We start from the raw sequence: 24,607 nt of genomic DNA on the forward strand, positions 1-24,607 counted from the left end.
ACAACACAATGTAACTCCAAGTCAATCACACTTCTGTGAGATCACACTGTCCACTCAGGAAGCAACACTGATTGACAATCAATTTCACATGCTGTTGTGCAAATGGAACAGACAACATGTGAAAATTAGAGGCAAATAGCAAGCAGGTGGTGACCACAGACCACTTCTCAGTTCCTATGCTTCCTGGCTGATGTTTTGGTCACTTTTGAATGCTGGCGGTGCTTTCACTCTAGTGGTAGCATGAGACGGAGTCTACAACCCGCACAAAAGGCTCAGGTAGTGCAGCTCATCCAGGATGGCACATCAATGCGAGCTGTGGCAACAAGGTTTGCTGTGTCTGTCAGCGTAGTGTCCAGAGCATGGAGGCACTACCAGGAGACAGGCCAGTACATCAGGAGACGTGGAGGAGGCCGTAGGAGGGAAACAACCCAGCAGCAGAACCACTACCTCTGCCCTTGTGCAAGAGGAGCACTGCCAGAGCCCTACCCTGTGTCCACTCAAATGGGAAGAAACAGACTCCATGAGGGTGGTTTGAGGGCCCGACGTTCACAGGTGGGCATTGTGCTTACAGCCCAACACCATGCAGGACGTTTGGCATTTGCCAGGGAACACCAAGATTGTCAAATTTGCCACTGACGCTCTGTGGAAAGCAGGTTCACACTGAGCACGTGACAGAGTCTGGAGACGCCCTGGAGAACGTTCTGCTGCCTGCAACATCCTCCAGCATGACCAGTTTGGTGGTGGGTCAGTAATGGTGTGGGGTGGCATTTCTTTGTGGGGCCACACAGCCCTCCATGTGCTTGCCAGAGGTAGCCTGACTGCCATTAGGTACCGAGATGAGATCCTCAGACCCCTTGTGAGACCATATGCTGGTGCGGTTGGCCCTGGGTTCCTCCTAATGCAAATGCAAGACAATGCTAGACCTCATGTGGCTGGAGTGTGTCAGCAGTTCCTGCAAGAAGAAGGCATTGATGCTATGGACTTTCCCCAGACCTGAATCTGATTGAGCACATCTGGGGCATCATGTCTGGCTCCATCCACCAACGCCACATTGCACCACAGACTGTCCAGGAGTTGTAGGGAGGTCATATGGGCATGTGGAGGCCACAAACACTACTGAGCCTCATTTTGACTTGCTTTAAGGACATTATATCAAAGTTGGATCAGCCTGTAGTGTGGTTTTCCTCTTTGATTTTGAGTGTGACTCCATATCTATGGGTTGATAAATTAGATTTTCATGGATAATTTGATAATTTTTGTGTGATTTTGTTGTCAGCACAGTCAACTATGTAAAGATGAAAGTATTTCATACAATTAGTTCATTCATTCAGATCTAGGATGTGTTATCTTAGTGTTCCCTTTATTTTTTTGAGCAGTGCACACTGGTTAAAATGTTGTATATTTTTGGGTGAAAAAATGCTGTCACTGTTGCCTGTGTGTCTGTAGACAAAATACAGGAAGTGAGGGCAGGACAAGCAGGGCTCTGTGCAGGCTCCTGGCTTGTCAATCATCCTGGGAGCATGTTACAGTGTCAAAGCCCTGCCCAGTGCACAGAGCCCTGCTTCTCTTCAGTGTATGTATTTTGTCTCTGCAGACTTAGGCAATAGCTGTAGAGCTTTTTTTCACCCCAAAATATACACATTTTTTAACCAATGTATATTACAAATATACATATAATGTTATTATCTACATTATATAAAAAGTTTTTACGTTAAAGGATCTAAACGTGTATGGCTAACAACCACAGACGTAAATGTTCGTCCTGATGCGTAGGTACTTTGCGCACCAGGACGGACATTTACATCCTGTACATGACCAGTTAATGGCGGACATCAGCGATCGCACTGATGTCTGCCATTAACCCATCAGATGCAGTGATCAATAGAGATCATGGCATCTGTGGCAATGAGCATGTTTAAATGGATGATCTGATCATCTAAAATGGCAGCCGGAGGTCCCCTCACCTGCCTGCGGCCGTCTCCAGGGGTCTTCTGCTCTGGTCTGAGATTGAGGAGACCAGAGCAGAAGATGGCTGATAATACTGATCAGTGCTATGCCCTATGCATAGCACTGAACAGTATTAGCAATCAAATGATTGCTACAGATAGTCTCCTATGGGGACATAAAAAGTGTAAAATAAAAAAAAAGTTTAAAAAAAACTGTGAATAATCCCCTTCCTCAATAAAAATGTAAATTGTCCCTTTTTCCCATTTTACCCCTAAAAAGCATAAAAAAAGATGTATAAACATATTTGGTATTGCCGCGTGAGCAAATGTCCGAACTATCAAAATAAATGTAATTATCCCGTACGGTGAACAGCATAAACGTAAAAAAAAAAAAGTTAAAAATTGCTGCTTTTTGTCACATTTTATAAAAAAATTTAAATAAAATAATAATAATAATAATAATAATAATAATAAAAAGTGATTTTTAAGTTTCATATACGCAAATGTGGTATAAATGAAAATAAAAAGTACAGATCACAGTGCAAAAAACATACTGATTTTGTACAAAAAGTTTAATATTTTTTTTAAAGCAGTGCAATAATAGAAAAGTATGTAAAGATGGGTATCATTGCTAAAGTAATAACTTACAATACAATCTTCATGAATATTATTGGTTGTTACTGGCATGCAGTTGGTATTAGGTCCAGAAGGCACAGCAGTGCCAGTGTTATTTGTCAGGGGTGAAGACATGCTCTGCAAAGGTTAAGACACATAACACATCACATACACCACAAAACATCATGTAATGCAAACAATGGTGGTGAGTAAGACATGCAACTGAAACACAATACACAAAAACATGCATGAATAACAGCAAACATTGTCTATAACACATGCATTGTCCATAAGGCATAACAGGATTTATAACAGAGCCATGCCTCAAGGCTTATTAGGGAACGCTCAATAGTCAGCTCTTAAGAAAAAAAATGTCAAAAAATAAAAAAAACATTTTGTTTGACTTTCTACGTTAGTTTGACCTTTCTACATTTTCAACACTGATGTAGTATATATGCAGTATGTTGCATATATTGTCTTCTGCTAGGTGCAACAACACCAAACAGTAAGTATAGTTCCACTCGCCTAAAGCTTTCCTGCAAAACTCATTGCCACATTTCAAGTTAATTAGCAATAAACCCAACAATGTACCTACTATCTGGAATGAAGAATACCATATGTCATAAGTGTTTCAGTCCAAACTTCCTATATCTATGAGCAGATTCAAAAATCGCACTTGAGGCAAATTTTAGGGTCAGATCCAAAAAGACAAGTGTATATGATTCCAGGTTTAGCAGAAGAATATGTGTGCTAACTAGGGGAGATTCACTATGTGAGGGTGCATTCACACCACGTTTTTGCAATACAGTTCCCGTATACGTTTTCTATGTGAAAACCGTATGGAACCGTATTGGAAACCGTATGCATTGACTCTCCATTGAAAACCGTACGCCAAAAGATCAGGTTGTGTCCGTTTTGCATCCTGTACGGTTTTGTCAGGTTTTTTTCCTGTACCCATAACTGTAGTCTACCACGGTTTTAGGTTCGGTTGAAAAACTGTATTAAACCGTAGACGTTTTTTTTTTTTTTTTAACATGGGAGTCAATGGGAACCGTACAGAACTGTATGTGCGTACAGTTCCATCCAGTTTTCACCATACGGTTTTTGACTTTGCACAGTTTTTTTTTTCTTGGAATTTCAATCAAACAAGTAAAACTTTATTCAAAAAGGAGTAAAAAGTGAAAAACTTATATTTTTTTTCTTAAAAACGGATGCAACCGGATGTCATTTTTCAAACCGTATACGGGTTAAAATTTGTACACACGTTTTCATACAGTTTAGTCAGGTTTTGAGGAATCCGTTTTTCCTCAAAAACCTGATACGGGAACTGTAGAAGTCCGCGAACACTGCATAGCTGTCAATGGTGATGGCACAGTGCCGCGCGGTCCTACCGCCGAAGTATTGCGGCGGCTGCCGCCAGAATGGAATCTCCGAATCTCTAAATTCACTAAATTTATGACACCACATGTACCATTTTAATAAATTTGTCACAATTTGCTCGGCGACCAACAATTTCTCAGGACCAAATCGCCCAGGCAAACAGCTAATAACTCCAGTAAAAACCGAAGGTAGGCACATACTGTATTATTTATCTTTTTATGCGTTAATGAAGAAAGGACTCCTGAGCACAGAGAGTAAATGTGTAAAACAAGTTAAAGTTGGGCTATGTTATTTGATTTACATCAATCATCAAAACAACACAAAACTATTTATCCATATATACATACAAATAACCTCATCCATATAGACATACTATACACACAACACAAAGAACTATTTATCCCTATCTACATACATACATAGAACCTCATCCATATAGACATACTATACACACAACACAAATAACTATTTATCCCTATATACATACATACATGAACACTTATCCATATATATATATATATATACCCTACACACAACACAAAGAACTATTTATCCCTATCTACATACATACATAGAACCTCATCCATATAGACATACTTTACACACAACACAAATAACAATTTATCCCTATATACATACATACATGAACACTTATCCATATATATATATATATATACCCTACACACAACACAAATAACTATTTATCCCTATCTACATACATACATAGAACCTCATCCATATAGACATACTATACACACAACACAAATAACTATTTATCCATATATACATACATAGAACCTCATCCATATAGACATACTATACACACAACACAAATAACTATTTATCCCTATATACATACATGAACACTTATCCATATATATATATAACCTACACACAACACAAAGAACTATTTATCCCTATCTACATACATACATAGAACCTCATCCATATAGACATACTATACACACAACACAAATAACTATTTATCCATATATACATACATACATGAACACTTATCCATATATATATACCCTACACACAACACAAAACTATTTATCCATATATACATACATGAACACTTATCCATATATATATATATACCCTACACACAACACAAAGAACTATTTATCGATATATAAATGCATACATACATGAAAACTTATCCATATATATATATATATATACCCTACACACAACACAAAGAACTATTTATCCCTATATATATATACATACATACATGAAAACATACATCTGATATAATAAAGCAAATACACCAATACTTAAAAGCATATGCACATCTAATAATAATAATAATAATAATGATATCTGTGAACGAACTGTGGCACTTAACTAGTGCTGCAGCTCCTCCGTTCTGAGGATTGGTGGGGGTCCCAGCATTAAAGAGGTATTCCAGGAAAAAACATTTTTTTTATATATCAGCTGGCTCCAAAAAGTTAAACAGATTTGTAAATTACTTCTATTAAAAAATCTTAATCCTTCCAATAATTATTAGGTGCTGAAGTTGAGTTGTTCTTTTCTGTCTGGCAACAGTGCTCTCTGCTGACATCTCTGCTTGTCTCGGGAACTGCACAGAGTATAAGAGGTTTGCTATGGGGATTTTCTTCTACTCTGGACAATTCCAGAGACAGGTGTCATCAGAGAGCACTAAGCCAGAAAAGAACAACTCAACTTCAGCAGCTCATAAGAACTAAAAGGATTAAAAAAAAAAATTAATAGGAGTAATTTACAAATCTGTTCAACTTTCTGGAGCCAGTTGTGATATAAAAAAAGTTTTCCTGGATAACCCCTTTAAGACACCCACCAATCAGTAATTAATGGCATAAGCTAGCAATTTGTCATAAATATATTTTAGGCATAGAAACTCTCGAACATGCTCTGAAAAGTGGTCGCCATCCCAAATATTTGATTTATTATTGATGGGAAATTTTAGGTTTCAGGTACAGATCTAAATTTTATAATATGCTTTGGGGGCCCTGTTAATATGGTGTCATATATACAAGGATGAAAAGGAAGAATTTATATAGCAGCTAGAAGCTATTCATAAAATAACCAGTAAATCACAGGGATAGAAGGAGAATTTTCTGCTGCCGTCCAGTTCTTTCTCAGATGTTCCAACTAATGTAATGGTTCCAATAACTTACACACAAGTAACATACTGCTGCAGATGTCTTAAAGGGAATCTGTCATCAGAATCACCCACGCTAACCTGTGGGTACAGGCTCCATACCTCTGTTGCTCCGCTGTGTCCGAAAATGTGAATATGCAAATAAGGAGGCTTGCATCTTCCAGGTTAACGCCCTCTTCATGTTTCTCCCCCTGTGCGATCCCGCTTGCGAGCAGAAAGCCTCACGTACTGTTGGATCGCAGTGACAATCACACATGCGCCACAAAAGATGGCCAAAGCTGTGAAGCTACATGAGTGCACCAAACCACCTCATTTGCATATTCACACTTAAGGGAACAGTGTAGCAACGGGGGCACGGTTTACAAAACGTTAAAATCAATTGTTTTCAGCATCACCCACACTATAAGCCTGTACAAACAGGAGAGCGCAGATGATGCTGATGCTGAACAGATCCTCAAACATTTTCAATTTGTAAATTCTTTTTTTGCACATAATTATGTGGGCAGCCATCTTTCCTCAGTAGTTTTTAAATGGCATTTAGAGATATGCTGTACAGTAAGCGCTAGAGATGAGCGAACTTACAGTAAGTTCGATTCGTCATGAACTTCTCAGCTCGGCAGTTGATGACTTTTCCTGCATAAATTAGTTCAGCTTTCAGGTGCTCCGGTGGGCTGGAAAAGGTGGATACAGTCCTAGGAGACTCTTTCCTAGGACTGTATCCACCTTTTCCAGCCCACCGGAGCACCTGAAGGCTGAACTAATTTATGCAGGATAAGTCATCAACTGCCGAGCCGAAAAGTTTGTGACGAATCGAATTTACTGTAAGTTCGCTCATCTCTAGTAAGCGCCATGGACAGAGATGCATTATTCCGGCCCAGACCCTATTCACATGAATGGGAGAGGTTTCTGGGCATGCTCTGGGATCTATGCAGAGGGCAATCTACAGTGAGGGGGTGAAGCTGAGCTATGAGCATCAGTTGTAGAGAATTATGTCTTATATATTGGTGTCACTGTAATCCTGTCTGTTAGGATAAGGAGGACAATGCTGGAAAGTGATCTGTACAGAGCAATACGTTTCAGCTAAATATTAGGCCCAGTGGCCATAATTAAAACTACCAGATTTTATGATTATTTTATAATATAGACCAGTGGTCTTCAACCTGCGGCCCTTCAGATGTTGCAAAACTACAATTGCCAGCATGCCCAGACAGCCAACGGCTGTCTGGGCATGCTGGGAGTTGTAGTTTTGCAACATCTGGAGGTCCGCAGGTTGAAGACCACTGATATAGACCGTTGTTTCCAAACCAGTGTGCCTCCAGCTGTTGCAAAACTACAACTCCTAGCATGCCCTAGCAACAACTGGTTTGCAACGACTGGAGACACACAGTTTGGGAAAAACTGATATAGATAGTAAAATAGGCAATTTTTGCGCCGCATGCGCTTTTACAACCGGAGCTAAAACCGTGGTTGACCACAGTTTTAAGTCCAGGGGAAAAGCGCATACAGTGCAAAAATGAGCCGACTGGATCGAACGTTTCACTCCGGCCGGCTCATTGAAATGAATTACATACGGGAGCGCATACGAAACCATACGGGAGCGCGAGGTTTTAGCTCCCCCCTGCCGTTTGCGCTCCCGTATGGGGGAAAACGTGATGTGAACCCAGCCTAACACAAAAACTTGATTTAATCAATAGGTCATTTTATGATACATTCCCTTTAAAGGAAATCTGTCATCAGAATCACCCGCACTAAACCTGTTACACGGGCTTGTAGTATGGGTGATCCTGATTAAAACGCTTCTTACCTGGTTAAAAATGGTTCAGCTGTTCTTCAGATATCTATATCTTTAGTTTTCTGTTATTCCCTGGCTTGGGACTCAGTGGGAGGTGTTATCATCTCGGACTCGGCCACACGTCATTCTAGCTGGGCGGAGCGGCCGCCCGGCTCATGAATATTCATGAACTTATCCTCGTAGTCTAACTCCTTTTTCTCGGTCTGGTGGGGAGGGCCGCGCATGTGCCGCGTTCCGTACACCCGGAAGCGGCGTTCTCCCCCCGGCTTCACTCGAGCTGCGGCCCTATACAAGTAAGAAGACGGGCTGCATGAATGAAAAGCCGGGGGTGGGAGGAAGGGAGGGACGGAGGGTGTTTTTATTCACAAACTGAAGGAACAAGCTTTTCACTCATGCAGCCCATCTTCTTACTTGTATAGGGCCGCAGCTCAAGTGAAGCCGGGGGGAGAACGCCGCTTCCGGGTGTACGGAACGCGGCGCATGCGTGGCCCTCCCCACCAGACCTAGAAAAAGGAGTTAGACCACGGGGATAAGTTCATGAATATTCATGAGCCGGGTGGCCGCTCCGCCCAGCTAGAATGACGTGTGGCCGAGTCCCAGATGATAACACCTCCCACTGAGTCCCAAGCCAGGGAATAACAGAAAACTAAAGATATAGATATCTGAGGAACCACTGAACCATTTTTAACCAGATAAGAAGCGTTTTAATCAGGATCACCCATACTACAAGCCCGTGTAACAGGTTTAGTGCGGGTGATTCTCATGACAGATTTTCTTTAAGCAAGGAGCTCTATGTTGACCAAATAACCAAAAACAGGTTCCCTGTGTTATACAAAAGCTATTCAGATTACTCCATATAGATGTATAGAAAGGTACATGTGTTTTGTAAGGGCTTATACAAGCTAAATCTTTGACGTTTAGTTCAGTAGTAGGTTAGTAGAAATCCATTTAACCATAAGCAGGCACATAAGAAGTCTGCCCTGCATATACCTCTTGGCTAAGCAATGGCTGGGTTTCAACAGGAACCTGTCTTTTGTGTTCTTCTCTCACAGGCATTAATGGTTTTAAAAATGTCGGATGGTGAGGAGAGAATGTCTTAAACGGACTTGATATTAAGGCCTGAGGACTTTCAGGTGGTCCACCTAAAAGAGTAAAAATATTTCACTTACTATATACCTCCAACATGCTCATTGCCCTAACTGTATACGTATTATATACCACGATGGAATATTACCTCCCCCGCTGTCTCTTCTTCTAGGCGAGTCATTGAGCTGACTTCCATAGCCTGATACATCTTTGTAGCTAGAGGAGTACTCTGAGACATCCAGCTGGTTTTCTGGCCATCCCTAGTGAAAACATATGAAAATCAAAACCTGGCAGCTAGAACTATCCCCCCCCCCCCCCCCCAGTATGTATTACTAAATTTAAAGGAGTTACCAATTAACCATTTTTTTTTCTTACCAAAAGTCCCTTAAGGACATAGCCCATTTTGACCTTAATCCCTTCATAATGCCTGTCTGGGCATGCTGGGAGTTGTAGTTTTGCAACATTTGGAGGACCACAGTTTAGAAACCACTATACAGTGGTGGAGACTACTGTGTAGTGGTTTCTAAACTGTAGTTCTCCAGATGTTGCAAAACTACAACTCCCAGCATGCCCAGCTGCAAGCGGCTGTCTGGACATGCTGGGAGTTGTAGTTGTGTGCCTCCGGCTGTTGCAGAACTACAACTCCCAGTATGCCCAGACAGCCATTTTCTGTCTGGGAATGCTGGGATTTTTAGTTTTGCAATATCTGGAGGGCCACAGTTTGGAAATCACTGTGCAGTGGTCTCTAAACTGTGGCCCTCCAGATCTTGCAAAACTACAACTCCCAGCATGCCCAGCAGCAAACGGCTGTTAGTACATGCTGGGAGTTTAGCAACAGCTGGAGGCACACTCATGGGAAAACACTGAGTTAGGATGCATTCACATCTCGTTTTTGTAATACGGTTCCCTTATCAGGTTTTATTTAAAAAAGTATGTCTCAAAACCAGACTGAACTGTATACAACCGTGTACAACCGTATATACCTCTGTACGGTTTAAACAGTATACGGTTTGAAAACGGATGTCCGGTTGCATACGGTTTAATACGTTTTTTGAAAGAAAAAAAAACGAATACGGTTTTATGTTTGTCCTTAATTAAATAAAGTTCTTCTTGTTCTATTTGTGGGAAGAACTTTCGGTGTGCACTGCACATGTGCAAACTGCAAAACCGAATGGTGCAAACCGGATGGAACCATACGCACATACGGTTCTGTACGGTTCCCATTCACCACCATTAAAAAAAAAACGGATACGCATTGTATCCGGTTTTCACCCAGACATAAAACTGTAGTAGACTACGGTTTTGTGTACGGGAAAAAAAACTGATAAAACCATAAATGATGCAAAACTTACACAACCGGATGCTACGGTTGGCATACGGTTTTCAATGACATGTCTATACATACGGTTTGCAATACGGTTCCATACGGTTTTTACACTAAAACCGGATACCGGAACTATATTGCAAAAATTAGATGTGAATGCAGCCTTAGTCTGTTACCTAATTCAGTGTTTTCCCACCAGTGTGCCTCCAGCTGTCGCAAAACTACAACTCCCAGCATGTACAGTCTGTCAGTTCATGTTTAGAGTTGTAGTTTTGCAACAGCTGGAGGTTTGCGCCCGTAAACACCCCCCTCCCCATTCCGTACGGCATTGTTTCCAAAACAGAGCCTCCAGCTGTTGCAAAACAACAATTCCTGGCATTACTGGACGGCCATTGACTGTCCAGGCATGCTGGGAGTTTTGCAACAGCTGGAGGCAATTTTGTTTGGGAAACACTGGCGTAGGGTATTTTTAAAGGCGAAGGCAAATCCCGCCCCTATGCAAATCCCTGATTTAGTCCTCAAATGCGCATGGCGCTCTCTCACTTCGGAGCCCTGTCGTATTTGACGGCAACAGTTTAGGGCCACATATGGGGTATTTCCATACTCGGGAGAAATTGTGTTACAAATTTTGTGGGGCTTTTCCTCCTTTTACCCCTTTATGAAAATAAAAAATTCTGGTCTACACCAGCATGTTAGTGTAAAAACACTACATTTTTTACACTAACATGCTGGTGTTGCCCCATACTTTTCATTTTCACAAGAGGAAAACAAGACCCCCAAAATTTGTAACGGAAATACCCCATATGTACGTAAAGTGCCCTGCGGGGGCAAAACAGGGCTCAGGAGTGAGAGCGCACTATGTACATTTGAGGCCTAAATTGGTGATTTGCACAGGGGTGGCTGATTTTCAGTGGTTATGGTGTTGCCCCATACTTTTCATTTTCACAAGAGGAAAAAAAAGCCCCCCAAAATTTGTAACCCCGTTTCTTCTGAGGAAGGAAATACCCCAAATGTGTATGTAAAGTGCTCTGTGGGCGCACTACAGGGCCGCACTACAGGGCTCAGAAGAGAATTAGTGCCATTGGGCTTTTTGAGAGACAATTTGGCTGGAATTCAAGTCGGGGGCCATGTGCATTTACAAAGCCCTCATGGTGTCAGAACAGTTAACCCCCCCCCCCCCCCCACATGTGAGCCCATTTTGGAAATTACACCCCTCACGGTATGTAACAAGGGGTGCAGTGAGCATTTACACCCCACTGGCGTTAGACAGACTTTTGGAACAGTGGTCTGTGCAAATGTTTTGCAGATTATTTGCAGACACCTGTGGGGCGTAAATGCTCACTATACCCCTTGTTACATTCCTTGATGGGTGTAGTTTCCAAAATGGGGTCACATGTGGATGTTTTTTTTTTTTTTTTAGCGTTTATGTCAAAACCTCTGGTACGATCAGCCAAAAAACCCTGCACCCCATAAAAAGCTAGAGGCAGGCAGCAGACCAGTGGTTGCCAAGGTGTGGCCCTCCAGATGTTGCAAAACTACAAATCGTAGCATGCCCGGACAGCCATTATCTGTCTGGGCATGCTGTGAGTTGTAGTTTTCAAACATTTGGATAGCCATAGTTTAGAGACCACTACACAGTGGTCTCCAAACTGTGGTCCTCAAGATGCTGGAAAACTACAACTCTCAGCATGCCCAGACTGTCTGGGCATACTGGGAGTTGTAGTTTTGCAAATTGTAAGGGGGAAGCACTCACCCGCCGCAACATCACCGCCACCGCCGAACACCAGTCGCTCACACCCCAATCCCGCCGCGCACCCACCCAATTCGCCACACATGCACACTCGATTGGGTTAATCAAATGGGGTCCCGGGGTGTCAGGTGTGAGTGGTCTCCCATCGGACATCCCGGGACTTTAGCCAATTAACCCCATCAGCGCCGCCGGAGTGAATATTTAATGAACGCCTTTATATACGCCGGAATGCGCAAAGGTATTGCGCCATCCGCCATATATATACAGCGTTCTGCAGGGTTAAAGGCCTTTTTAAAAATGTAAGAACTTTTCCTCTGCACAAGTTTTGATAAATTTACCCCATAGTTCCTCTAGGATGTTTTTTCTAATCTACTGCTATGCTTCTGTAGGGTCTTGAAACACAGGGCAGAATATTAATGTGGACCTATGGTCAAATCAGAAAAGTCCTTTTTAGTATGTATAGGTAAGTTAGGGGGGCTGATCAAATACCTCTTTACGGTATATTGATCAACCAAATCCCCCTCCCTTTTCCATGAAACGGGACATTTTATTTTCACCATAAAAAGGTATGTGATCAGTCACCCTAACTTATCTGTACATACTAAAACTAAAACGGACTATTTCTGATTTGACAATTGGTCCTCTTTCTCTTGCATGCTCTGGAGTGTACAGAATCACTATGTAAAGAACTAGCTGTGGTGAGGCTAACTGAGCATGTGTGTTAACCAGCACTCAGATCATTAGGTGGTTATATATATTATACACCTCAAACACCAGGTGGAACCATACTATGCAAGTAAATGTCACAGCAAATAAATGAAAACATTGATTCATGGTCTATACAACAAATGACATTTAATGGTGGGACAGCCCGTTTTGCTAACACATGATGCATTACAGGCATTTTTATTTTTTTAACCTGTCCATATTCAGGTCCATAGGTTCAAAAACCTTACCTTTAGGGGACTCAAACATTTAATCTGTATTCTTTAGTTTTTCCTGTGCTGGCCTTTTTTATTTTTATTTATTCCATTCAGTTCATCCTCGGGGATGGCGAGGATAAAGTTTTTACCATATATAACTATAAATATAGAGCTTAGTTCCCTTTAATGTGGGTAGGAGCGAACTACATTTTTCACCTAATAAAAATGTTGTATCCCTTTTTTATAGAAATTATTGCTAATAAAAAAAGACCACTAGGGGTCCCCATACCATCCAGATCATAATCCTGTCCGGCTGCAGCATCATCTTTGCACCAGCTGAAGCACACCCTGTGAGTAACATATGTAAGCATTCTTTTTTTTTCCTGTGATATGACAGGTTCGCATTAAGTATGGCCCATTTTTCTGTGATTTTTAGTAAATTTTATCCCATTTGCTGTGAATTTTTTTTTTTGTTATACATATTTCTCTACCTGAAATGTGCTCCATCTTGAAAAAAATAAATTTACCTTGTCATCGTCCTCACAGCCAGACAAATCCAAACGACTAGATGACACCTACAAATCAGATTGCAACTTTTAGCAATATATATATATATATATATATATATATATATATATATATATATAAAATCAAAAATAATTACAGAGTGTACTTGTTAAACTTCCTTTGTGGGACTACCTTATTTTAATAATATATCTTTTAAGGGTTATGTACATGTTCCTTCCTTTTTAGCAGCCTGTATTTCCCCTTTTTCAGCGTACATGCATTTTACCAGCCTCTTCAGTCCATCAAATATTTGTCAACAGTAACAAAGTATACAGGTAAATGGGGGGCTCAGCTGCAGGTTCCTCCTTTCAGTGTTTAAGTCAAATAGTATTGGGGGCAGCGGAAAAGAGATATCTGATTGGCTGTGAGTTTTGTATACACTAGTATTTTCACAACAGTAAGAGCCCAACCTATCAACACGCATGGGAAGAAATGCAGAAGAATAGAAAAAGCTGTGATTTAAAGGGGTACTCCCACCCTAGACATCTTATACCCTATCCAAAGGATAGGGGATAAAATGTCTGATCGAGGGGGGGCATCACGCCCCCTCCCATAGACTTGCATTGAGGGGACGGGGCGTGACGTCACACGGGGGAGGAGTCCTGAGGTCACGGACTTCCATTCCCGTGGTCACGACCCAGACCCTCCAGCGCTTCCGGACAAGAAACAGGTGGGTGCCACATGCAACATTGCGGGGGTCCCCAGCGGCAGGACCCCCGCGATCAGAAATCTTATCCCCTATCCTTTGGATAGGGGATAAGATGTCTAGGGTGGGAGTACCCCTTTAACAACTTTTTTTACAACTTCTGTTACAATCTGACAAGAAAAAAGTGACTGCATTCTCTTTCCATGAGAAGGTCAAAAACAGCAACTTTTAAAAATGATATCTTTATATAGGTATTGTTTTATGGAAGCATAAACCACAATACTGTTTTTCAAAGTAACTTACTAAGTTAATTCATAGTGTTTTTAGGTGTACTGAAGACATACTTACATTATTCATATTTGGGGTGCTAAGGCTCCTCCGGATGTGCTTAGTTTTTTTAGAAATTGCTTCCTTCACTGTAACTGCCTGGAAGCCATGATGAAAAAGAAAAAAAGAGCTGTATATCAACTTAATTTGTATAAAAGACAGGTTAAATCAAATACATTTTTTGAGCAGTTTACAATAAGAAAATTCAGATGTGGGTTTATGCTGTGTCAAAATTTAAGTCCTTATGTATATAACTGTTTTACAACTCTATGCTCCATTAATTCCACATGTTTCTAATTTCACACAGAGGTTTACACTGTTTGGTTCTTTACAAATCCAAGAGAAATGGATATGCCATAAATTATTGATTAATGGGGGCCGGATTTATGGGACCCCCCCAACTATAAACAGAAACCACATTACGGGTGCACTTCCTGTGCAGTGAGCAATACAAATTGACTGGCACAGAGATGTGCTGCAGTTCCCCTGCACTGTTCCCTATGATAGGACTGAATCAGTACGGAGGTCCTGTCAAGATCATATGTTAACAAAATAGGTACAGTATAGGTTTACTATTGTATTAGGCCAATCTGAAACAATGTTGGAACAAAGATAACAGTCAGGCTGTGGTCTGTATTTGAAAGCCAAATCATGAATTGCAAAGGGGAGGGTCTTTTGCAACTTGGTTAATTTGGTTAAAGGGGAACTCCAGTACTTAACTTCTTATCCCCTATCCACAGGGATTAAGTGTATGATCCTGTGTGTGTGGGGGGGGGTCCAACCGACCCTCAACACCATCCCGGACCCCTCACTCCCCCTGCCACCGGGTCCTGACAAATCCCATTGATTTTAATGGGGTCTGTTTGGTGTCCAGTATTTAACAGGAGTTGAGTGGAGAAAAAAAAAACAGAACAAACACTATTTCTTTTTTCCCCCTCAACTCCCATCCTTTTGAAGGGACTTGGCGACAGAGTTCCCTTTAGCGGAGCATGGCAGCAATGTGAAAAAGTCCTTACCTGGAAAGTCTAGGCAGAGCAATCCACTGGAAATACTTGATAAAAAAAAATACAATAGCAAAGTAAACTTGCCTGCCTTAATCTCTCCAGACTGAGAATGTTCTCCACCTGCAGTACACCTCGTGTATATTTTTCAATGTATGTTTCACCATCAGATGTTGCCTCGTACTCACTCCGTGCTGCCATTAAAGCTAGTGTTTCTCTGTCTTCAGTCTCTTCTGTTGCCTAATAAACCACATAAATAGTCATGTATTTCTGAATTTGTGCTTTTATACATAAATCTTACTTAGATAAAAAATAAAAAGCTTTTTCAGATATTCTTCTTAAAAACAGACACTGGTCGCTTTCAGCTCTACTGGACAAAGGAATTCACCTTGGGAATGTTGGACACAATTTCATAGCTTACTCCGCTGGCATACAGAATATTCTTAGCAGACATCCTTCGTTTTAAGCTTTGTGTAAAGCTCTGCAAGAAAATAAAATATTTCTGATTTGAAAATAGTTAATGCCTGTAATTCTTTAGAAATGCTGCAATTTCCTGTGGTTATCACTTCACTTTTAACCCCATTGCTTCACAAAGCCTAGCTATTTAGCCATATATCTGAGTTCCTGCTCAACTACAGAACATGTGTATATGCCTAGGTTGGCTAGTTGTCTACTACACAATTGGTTATCTTGTTTAAGGACCATACTTCTCTTTTTGTACAAAAAGTCATTTATGAGCTGCTAACACAATTCAGATACCTGCTTATTATATACATTGACAGCAATTCTTTTTCGGAGAACCAGTTCCATAGCAGCAGGATGGCTTAGCTGTACTGTGACCTTCACAATTAGATAGATGCGCTCATTCTGGGGAGTCACTCTGTTCAAGTAGACAGAGTCATGGATTGCAGAGTCCCAAGAAGCCGTGGCAGAAACCTACAAATTACAGAATAACAGACTGAAGTAGTAAAACATTTAGACATTTCTATAAGAGCAGGAATACTGGCACAAGGTAGGATACAGACAACGAACCCTCTCTTGAGCAATGCTTCCTTAACTGATAAAGTTAGAGTACACCACTAAACTGTTTTATCTCTCCATTATGCCCAGGCTGCAAAAAGAAAAATAAACAAACTCACCTCCAGTCACTCCCCTGGTGGGCACATATCACTCGTCTGTGCCCCAGTCTTCATCCACTTTCTGGGGCCCGACAAATCAAACTGCGCTGAGTTTAAAGCTGGCCGCAGCAATATCCAGATATGGCCGGTGATTCGCTGAGTGGCAGTATGATGTTACAGGCCCAGGCACCATGAAAAAGGCTGGGCCCGGGCCAGGTACATGACACTGCCGATCAGCCTATCACCAGCCGAGGCGGACATTGCTGCAGTAGACGATAACCTCAGCGCAGTCTGATATGTCAGGCCCCAGAATGCAGAAGAAGACTGGGGCTCAGAGGACAGAAGAGCGATATTTGTGCACCGGGTGAGCAATGGAAGGTGAGTTGAAGTTTGTTATTCTTCTTTTTGCAGCCAGGGCATAATGTAGAGAAGAAACAATGCAGTAGGGTACCCCTTTAAGGTTTGGTGTGAATAAAACTGGTCAAGACCATTGACATTATACAGTTGATGTTGATTAGACACACTATGTAAACAAGTATCAATTTGGCTTCTACGGCCTCTGCTTTTCTTCCGATTGGTGATATTGTTTTATTGGATTTGTACAATGGCGATGTTGTTTTATCGGATTTGTACAATGTATTTTTGTAATTATTAAAATAAAAATATAAAAAAAAAAAAAAAAACATGATCATATATCGGTGACATATCTACATTTCTCCCCGACAGTAGGACATCATAATCAAGCAAAATTGAGCAGGAATATAATAGATATATATTCGTTCTGTATCCTACCTGTACATTTCTTTACAATATATGGAGTGGATATTATCAGATTAGAAAAGGAGAATCTTTTACTAAGATACACAAATAAGGATGTATTCACACTGCATTTACAGTGTAAGATGACAGGAGGATTCCTCTATGTATATCTCCAATATATACTACTATATATGCAACTTTATATGCATACACTGGTATACCACGCGCATGTTAAAAATCTATACACATTTTTAATTGCATGACTTTGTGAAAATAGTTTAGTCAGTTATGCAAATTTATACAAAAAACAAAATATATACAGACATATACTGTCCCGATGGTGGCCAAAAGGACACTCTTTCAGGCTTTTTCAAGGGGACACAGGGCCATTTGGTTTGATGTATACAACATGTACCCTTTATCTCAATGCAAAACTACCCATGATATATATATATGTTACCTCTTCATCACTGTGCTTGATAATTGGCAGATAATAGAACTGACTCCCATGCTCCTTTGGTAATATAGAATTAACTCCTGCCGCATGTGAACCCACAAGCTGTTCATTGGCACTCAGGTCATCAGCTTAAAAAAGACAAATGACATAGTAAGAGAATACTTAGTAATAAAGATAAACGTTGTGAAAAGAAAGTAGAAAAAAATTCACATCAACAGTACACGTTGTTAGAATAAACATTCTATATTTTACATAAGTCTGGCAAATCTAATTAACAAAAGATCCTAGCAGCATGTTATACTAGTCTGGCCGTCGAAGGCACTCTGACAAGGGTATATGCAGAGCTGACATTATCACATGAGATAATAACATGTGGACAACTATTTCTTATTCTTAGGGAGTAAAAGCAGGAGAACAATGGTGTAAAGTATAAAAGTGAGAGGAGGATCAGAATAAATGATCTCACCATTAAGATCCAGGAAGAGGACAGGAATGTGTGCCTCCATTCCAGCTGGTGGGGTCCTGCAAAGAAGAAGAAGCAATTGTGAAAGATAAAAAGCATATTATTAAGAGACATACTGTATTAAAGATTGTACATGAAATATCTGTGGATAGGGGATAGCTTCACAAAGAAGACCAAAACCAAAACTAAACAGGGGCCTTAGTAACCAAGGTCAAGATTCCTAAAAGCCATAGTATAAATGACAATAATAGCTTGGATTCGGATAAAAAGCTCAGTGTTACAATTCCAAACCTGAGGTCAGATGTGAACGATGTCCCAGCACTTACCGCCCCCACTGACATGTAATTGCTGCTCCACCTCCACTACAGCTGGTCAAGGCTTCCTTCTCTGGTCTCTCTCCTGCTTTTTCCTCTATGGCTGCAGTTACGGGTCTGCCCACTAGAGGCTGTGGGTAAGCCTTGGCTGCGACTTAAAGGGATAGTCTGCACATATCTAATATGTTTTCCACCTATTTATGCCTGTTTACCAACGTTGCCTCTGCCTGACCCTTGAGTACCACCTGTTCATGACTCGGACTCTGGACATTGAATTTGGGCCTGTATCTAGTCATCTATTCATCATGCTGCTGCCAGAACATCTTCAGCTCTGCTACATGTACACCTTGAGGCTGCTTACCTTTCACTGGGCTGAATCTCCTGCTGCTGACCAGTGCCACCTGCTTTCTGCTACTGACTGTTTAACCCACAATGGACTGTGCGATGTCTCCTGCTTTTATCATTATGCTGCTGATCTCACCTTTCAAACCATTACTTATACCAGGACCACTCTTGGAGCATTGACCTGGTATCCTCTAGCAGCAGAAGTCTGGCTTACACATCCTGGAGCAGGGATAAAGGGTAAAAACCTAGGGGACACTTAGACTCTGCTCCGAAATATGGCCCAAAGTCAAACTGGAAACGCAGATGGTCCACACCCTAACTTTCCTTATTTCAGACCCACAACTCCCATATTCAATTGACAACCCCTCTGCTGTCCAGCATTACTCATAAAATGTTGTGCTAGACACAGTAACTTTAGTTAGAAAATAGGCTGTCCATTAAATAAATGTTGTAGGGGTGAGCATAGTAAACAATAATAAACAATTATCACGGTACATCTATTAAGCATAACAAAATTGCATTTGAAAACGTACCAGTTTGCTGGTGCTCCAGGAATGCCACTTCCAGGGGCTGGTACAAGAACTGCATTCCTCTCTTCTGTTAGTCCAACCCACTGTTCAACCAGCCGTGCTTCCCGCTCAATGTCATCCTCAGTCTTTTCTGGAAGAAACACACTAATTTGAGCAAAGAAGAACCAATACAACATTGTAATTTACCAACATAAAAGTGATCTTCTGGTATGTAATAGAAAGGACTGCAGCAATGGAGTCCAAGACCTCATAGCTTTGGCATGTCCAAACCCTTTTGGCATTTCTCGTTGATTTTTTAACACAACATCCTGGATAAACAGTAGTAAAAACAATGGTATTTTTCTATGCCGGGATAACCCCTTTAAAGGGAACCTGTTTTCTGCTGCCCAAGCCACGGGTCAAGCCATCACCAGTCTGGGACACTATAAATTACTTTGATATGCTCGGGTGTTTTAGAGTAATCATAGTTTAATAATGCTGCCAACCTGGCTGGCCAGTCTGAGTGATGAGTCTCTTCCTATACACTGCTATCCCCCCAGGATTTCACCATAATCAGTGGCTTTATTAAGGGCTAAAGGGCAAATGGATGAACAATTCTGTCGAAATTGTGATCCTCTAGACGACTGTGTCATCTCCAAAATGGCAAGCAGATCTTGTGTAGTGTTCCTGGTTTGAAGTGGTTAGTTTTTACCAAAAGTGTTCCAAAGTAGAACAACTAGGAAACTGGTGCCAGTTGGCATCTATTTATCTGTACGCACATACATGTAACAATGTCCCCCTGTAATTAATGCCAATACATGAGTCTAAATTTAATTTAACACCCTACACACAAATTTTTTTTGTAATTTCTAATCATATAAACCTGGTTTGTTGATGATTTTCTGAATATGCTCATCCAGGTACTCTTTGCGCTTTATCAGTGCATCTGACCACCTCTCACGGACACAATTCAAATCCTCCTCCTGTTCGAAAGATACAAAATATATATACACACAGACATTAAAAACACTGTGACTTTTAAACTTTCTATCTAACCTCCTGTCACATGAATTAAGTGAGAATTAAAAAGTGATACCATTAAACGGTTTTATGTTGCTTTTTAAAATCTATATAGGGAGACAAAGAGTGAAAAGAAATGGTCTTAAGAAGTTATTCTTTTGGATAATCATTTGTATCGTATTTCCGTATATACAGATGTGATCCACAATGACAGAACCATAGTGTAATACATGAAATAACAGGGGCCACTCACTGTGATGCAACATAAAACATGTTTAATGACAAAAGCCTGGAATGATGTATAGCCAGCTATTTTCCTTAAAGTATCCAAGAAATCCCGATTAATACGATTCCACCATTAGTTCTGTGCACAGCTGCTTGCGAAAGATTATCAGCAGGTCCATGTGTGAATATTGTCCCATGCATATTAAACCCAATCATGCATCATGCCTTGTGTTCACTGGTGTCTGGTGGAACAGTGCATCATCATGTAGTAAGCGATCTGTTAGTGCAGTGGTGAATGAGCACATTATCATTAGTCATGAGGGACAGGTTACTAAATGGTCTTCTTTTCAATACTGAATATTTCTTCAATAATTATATATCTTATGTCTGTCATTCAGTAAAACTATTTTAATTTAGTTCCCAACAATCTTGGAATTCTAATAATTGTGCTAGCTTCCAGGTAGGTACAGTCTATCAAGCAAGGCCAGTAGTGAATTATTCTGTTGGTTTTACAGTACAGTGACAGTATGACTTACTGACCTTATTTTTGACTGATCTTTATGTTTTTTTATTGTGTTTTATCATTAAAAGCACCATATAGCACTCTGGAATATTTTTGGTATAAATTGAAGGGACTTTTTGGCATGTTCACTACATTTTAAGTACAGTATAACTATTACATGCTGGATAAGTAAAAACGACTAGCCACTCTCTTAAAGGGGTTTTGCAGAAATAAAAAAACAGAGGTAATTTCTTTAAGAAAAGCAGTACCACACCAGTCTGGAGGTTGTGTGTAGTGTTACAACTTGGCTCCATTAATTGTAATGGAACAGAGCTGCAAGAAAACACCAGACCTGAAGAAAAATGTGGTGCTGTTTTTACTTATGCTGGACAACCCCTTTAATCTGGCTACATACCATGGAATAATTTAACCTGTTCTTCAATCAAAATCTATGGTGACATATGTATTGCTTTTGGTAACCTAAAAGTATTTTTTTGTTTTGTATGATTTTTTTTCCTTTTCTTAGGGTTTAAGTTAACATTCATTTAATTACCAGGCATCATGTTATAGGAGGAGTGAGCAGGTGGCTATATAGTTTGCTTTCTCAGTACTTTTCAGACCTGTGGGTGGTCCTACTTTGTGACTGCACTTTTATACAGAGAAGGCTGTCAATCACTTATCAGAACTGCCCACTGGACTCAATAGAAAACAGATAGAAAATCAATTGCTTACAATATTTTTCATCAAAACTATATGCCAATCACCTTTTCTCCTGCTGTATAACATGCTACTGGTAGATAAAGCAGCATCTTGAACAAGATGAGGCCTTTTTTTTTTCTTAGCTGGATCAGACTTTTTGTTCATGTCCATTTACATCTGGGCTGTAAAGACCACCCAGTTGTCAAATTACTCATCAATTAACAAACTAGCCCAGATTTATCAACTTGTCTGAGACAAAAATGTGTCTGATTCTTGTTTCAGACAGATAGCAGCCAATCATTTCTCATTTTGAGAAACCAAAGCTGAGCTGTGATTGGCTCCTACTAGTCTGAAGCACTTTTGATTCTTAAATCTGGGCCAATGGGTACTTGCTATGTAAGGTAGTATATTCTTTTATATGTGTCTTCATCAGTGCAGACACAGCATCAATGACATCTGAACTACTGTCTGAAAATAATATAGAAGCACTGCCACCTCTAGAGAAAGCCTACGGTGTGTAAGTAAGTTAGATAGCGTTATACATGGTATCAAGACTGTAAGCATTTTGGGTGATTGCTCAGTGATGGCAATAAGGAGTGGTTCGCTGAAAGCTTCCCTGTCCCAGCTTGCTAAGCCTTCCCCACCGTTTTCCCAAAATATCTTTTCCCACACTCCACAAGATTTCCTCCCCCTCTGTGTTGTAGTGCAGAGCAGAACTGAGACCCATGCCTCAGGATCGGAAGCAGCCTCTGTAATAATACCTGGTAACTATCCATATCATCATCACCAACATCATCCTCTTTCTGGTAGGAGAGAATACATGATGTAAACAGGACATGCAAGGCTTTCATGACATAGTAACAAAGCACTAGGAGTAGTAAGTACTAGAACACAATGTTACATACATAGTGCTAAACTACATAGAAAGAGGGGAAATATATTTACAGCACACAATCTGTCTGCCCAATAATACAGATACACAAAACATAAACAACATTTTTTTTTTCAGGGTTCTTGAGAAACAAGAAGTACAATTATTGATTTTTATGTAGAATTTGGTCTGTTTTAAAAAGGGCATATTAAATCTTTCCTAATTTGTATTACAGCCTATCTCATGAATCAGTGCTCGCTTACAGAGCTTATCATAAGGCTTGAGTGTCAAGTGGGCACTGCAAGAATGCGTTGTTTTCCTACAATTGGCTGATTTTTCCAGCTGACAAAAAGCTTATAAGGCTGGGTTCACCTATGTCCGGCATAGGTGAACTCAGCCTAAATCTCGACGCAACTGATGCCACAACTGATGACAACTTGTCATCAGTTGTATGGCATGCGGCGTCCATTGTTTCTGGGCAACAGACAGGGGAACGCAGCAAGCTGCGTTCCCCTGTCCGGTGCCCTCCGGCATGTCCAACCATCCGGCGTCAAAATTGAGGTGCTGGATGATTGTGAACTGTCCCATTCAAATGAATGGGATAAGTTCTAGCATCAGTTTCCCTCCGGTTCTTGCCGGAGGGAAACTTTGCTGGACGACTGATATCTGTGAACCCAGCCGTAGCCGAAAAAGTAGCGCTTGCCCATTCATCAGCTGATCACTAGCCCTATTACATAGGGCGATATTGGCATCTTCAGCTGACGATTGCTCTGTGTAATATGGCCATTACTTATAACAAAGGGTTAACCACAGGGGTCAAGTCCTGGGGAAAAAGAGTGTGGGAACTCACCCAAGATTTCCACTCAAGGGCTGGTCCTGCAGGACTCTTGCTAATGGGATCAGTGTTCCTGCTGGGGAAAAAGTGCAGGAACTCAGTTCCCACACGTTCCTGCAGGACTTGAGCCCTGGTTAACCTGTGGACCATTTTATTAATAAGCATACAGACACTGACAGACAATTTCCCTTAGTTTTCACACCTTCATTCCACACTTATTTCTGCTGTCTTGTAGGCAATAGCAACACAACATGTAATCCTCTATACCCTAGAAGCAGGGCTTTGCTCAATAGCCTTTACAAGTTGCACAAATAGAAGTGAAGTCTCCCGATCCTCTTCAAAACATTTACATACCAAACTATTTATATGCATCTATTTTACTCACTGACCTAGGACTTCAGCATGGGTTAACAAGCACATCATTATCAGTTGCTGTTCCATCACTTTGTATTCTACACTTCTTAGGCTTACGTCTGAGCTGACATGGGTTGTGGTATCTTACTGCTTGTCAGAGGGGGAGAATGTAATTGCCAATGCTCACTATGTTCTCCTCTAACAAGCAGAGATTAGGAGTCTGCAAGGATACCTCAGCACCACTGAGGAGGGTTGGGGAGCTAATACAAGCTTTGATTTATAATATCTTAAAATATATTTGTTGTAGTTTGTATTTTTTTTTCTATAGGATAACCCCCTCAAGGAATAAACCAGTCCACATAATGAGCTGTTTCTACTAGTCAGAATATTCTTAACAACTATCTCTTCCAGACACATTTATATGAAATGTTTTGCAAAGCTCCTAAAAGACCTTTCAGTTCAGTCGCTAGCTAGTTACCTGGTAACTATCCAATCCTCTCTGCAGCTTAGTGGAGCGGGCAGTGATGCAGCCAATTGAGATTGAAAGGATGGCTTCGACCATGAGAGGTAACGTACCAGAATTCTGCACAGGTTTTACAGTCACCTGGACTCTTCGAGAATGTCCCTAAAATT

The 24,607-nt window shown here is 40.8% G+C and overlaps 1 protein-coding gene across 7 annotated transcripts in view; it reads right to left on the minus strand.

Moving 5' to 3' along the window:
- Positions 1-24,607, minus strand: part of KIF13A (kinesin family member 13A) — a 268,080-nt gene that overhangs the window by 10,172 nt on the left and 233,301 nt on the right. For 4 of the 7 annotated variants that reach the window (XM_056521241.1, XM_056521240.1, XM_056521245.1 and 1 more), the window contains 14 exons: positions 24,453-24,599; positions 22,676-22,717; positions 20,352-20,451; positions 19,493-19,619; positions 18,304-18,359; positions 17,841-17,965; positions 16,263-16,439; positions 15,892-15,984; positions 15,587-15,743; positions 14,524-14,597; positions 13,490-13,537; positions 9,114-9,225; positions 8,870-9,021; positions 2,595-2,699 (listed from right to left, as the gene is read on the minus strand). In XM_056521241.1, the coding sequence (XP_056377216.1) occupies positions 2,595-2,699; positions 8,870-9,021; positions 9,114-9,225; positions 13,490-13,537; positions 14,524-14,597; positions 15,587-15,743; positions 15,892-15,984; positions 16,263-16,439; positions 17,841-17,965; positions 18,304-18,359; positions 19,493-19,619; positions 20,352-20,451; positions 22,676-22,717; positions 24,453-24,599 (1,515 nt within the window). The remainder of the gene's footprint in view (positions 1-2,594; positions 2,700-8,869; positions 9,022-9,113; positions 9,226-13,489; positions 13,538-14,523; positions 14,598-15,586; positions 15,744-15,891; positions 15,985-16,262; positions 16,440-17,840; positions 17,966-18,303; positions 18,360-19,492; positions 19,620-20,351; positions 20,452-22,675; positions 22,718-24,452; positions 24,600-24,607) is intronic. The other 3 variants (XM_056521242.1, XM_056521243.1, XM_056521244.1) reach the window with 3 other exon arrangements.

This window comes from Hyla sarda, chromosome 5, assembly GCF_029499605.1.
Source record: "Hyla sarda isolate aHylSar1 chromosome 5, aHylSar1.hap1, whole genome shotgun sequence".
NCBI lineage: Eukaryota > Metazoa > Chordata > Amphibia > Anura > Hylidae > Hyla > Hyla sarda.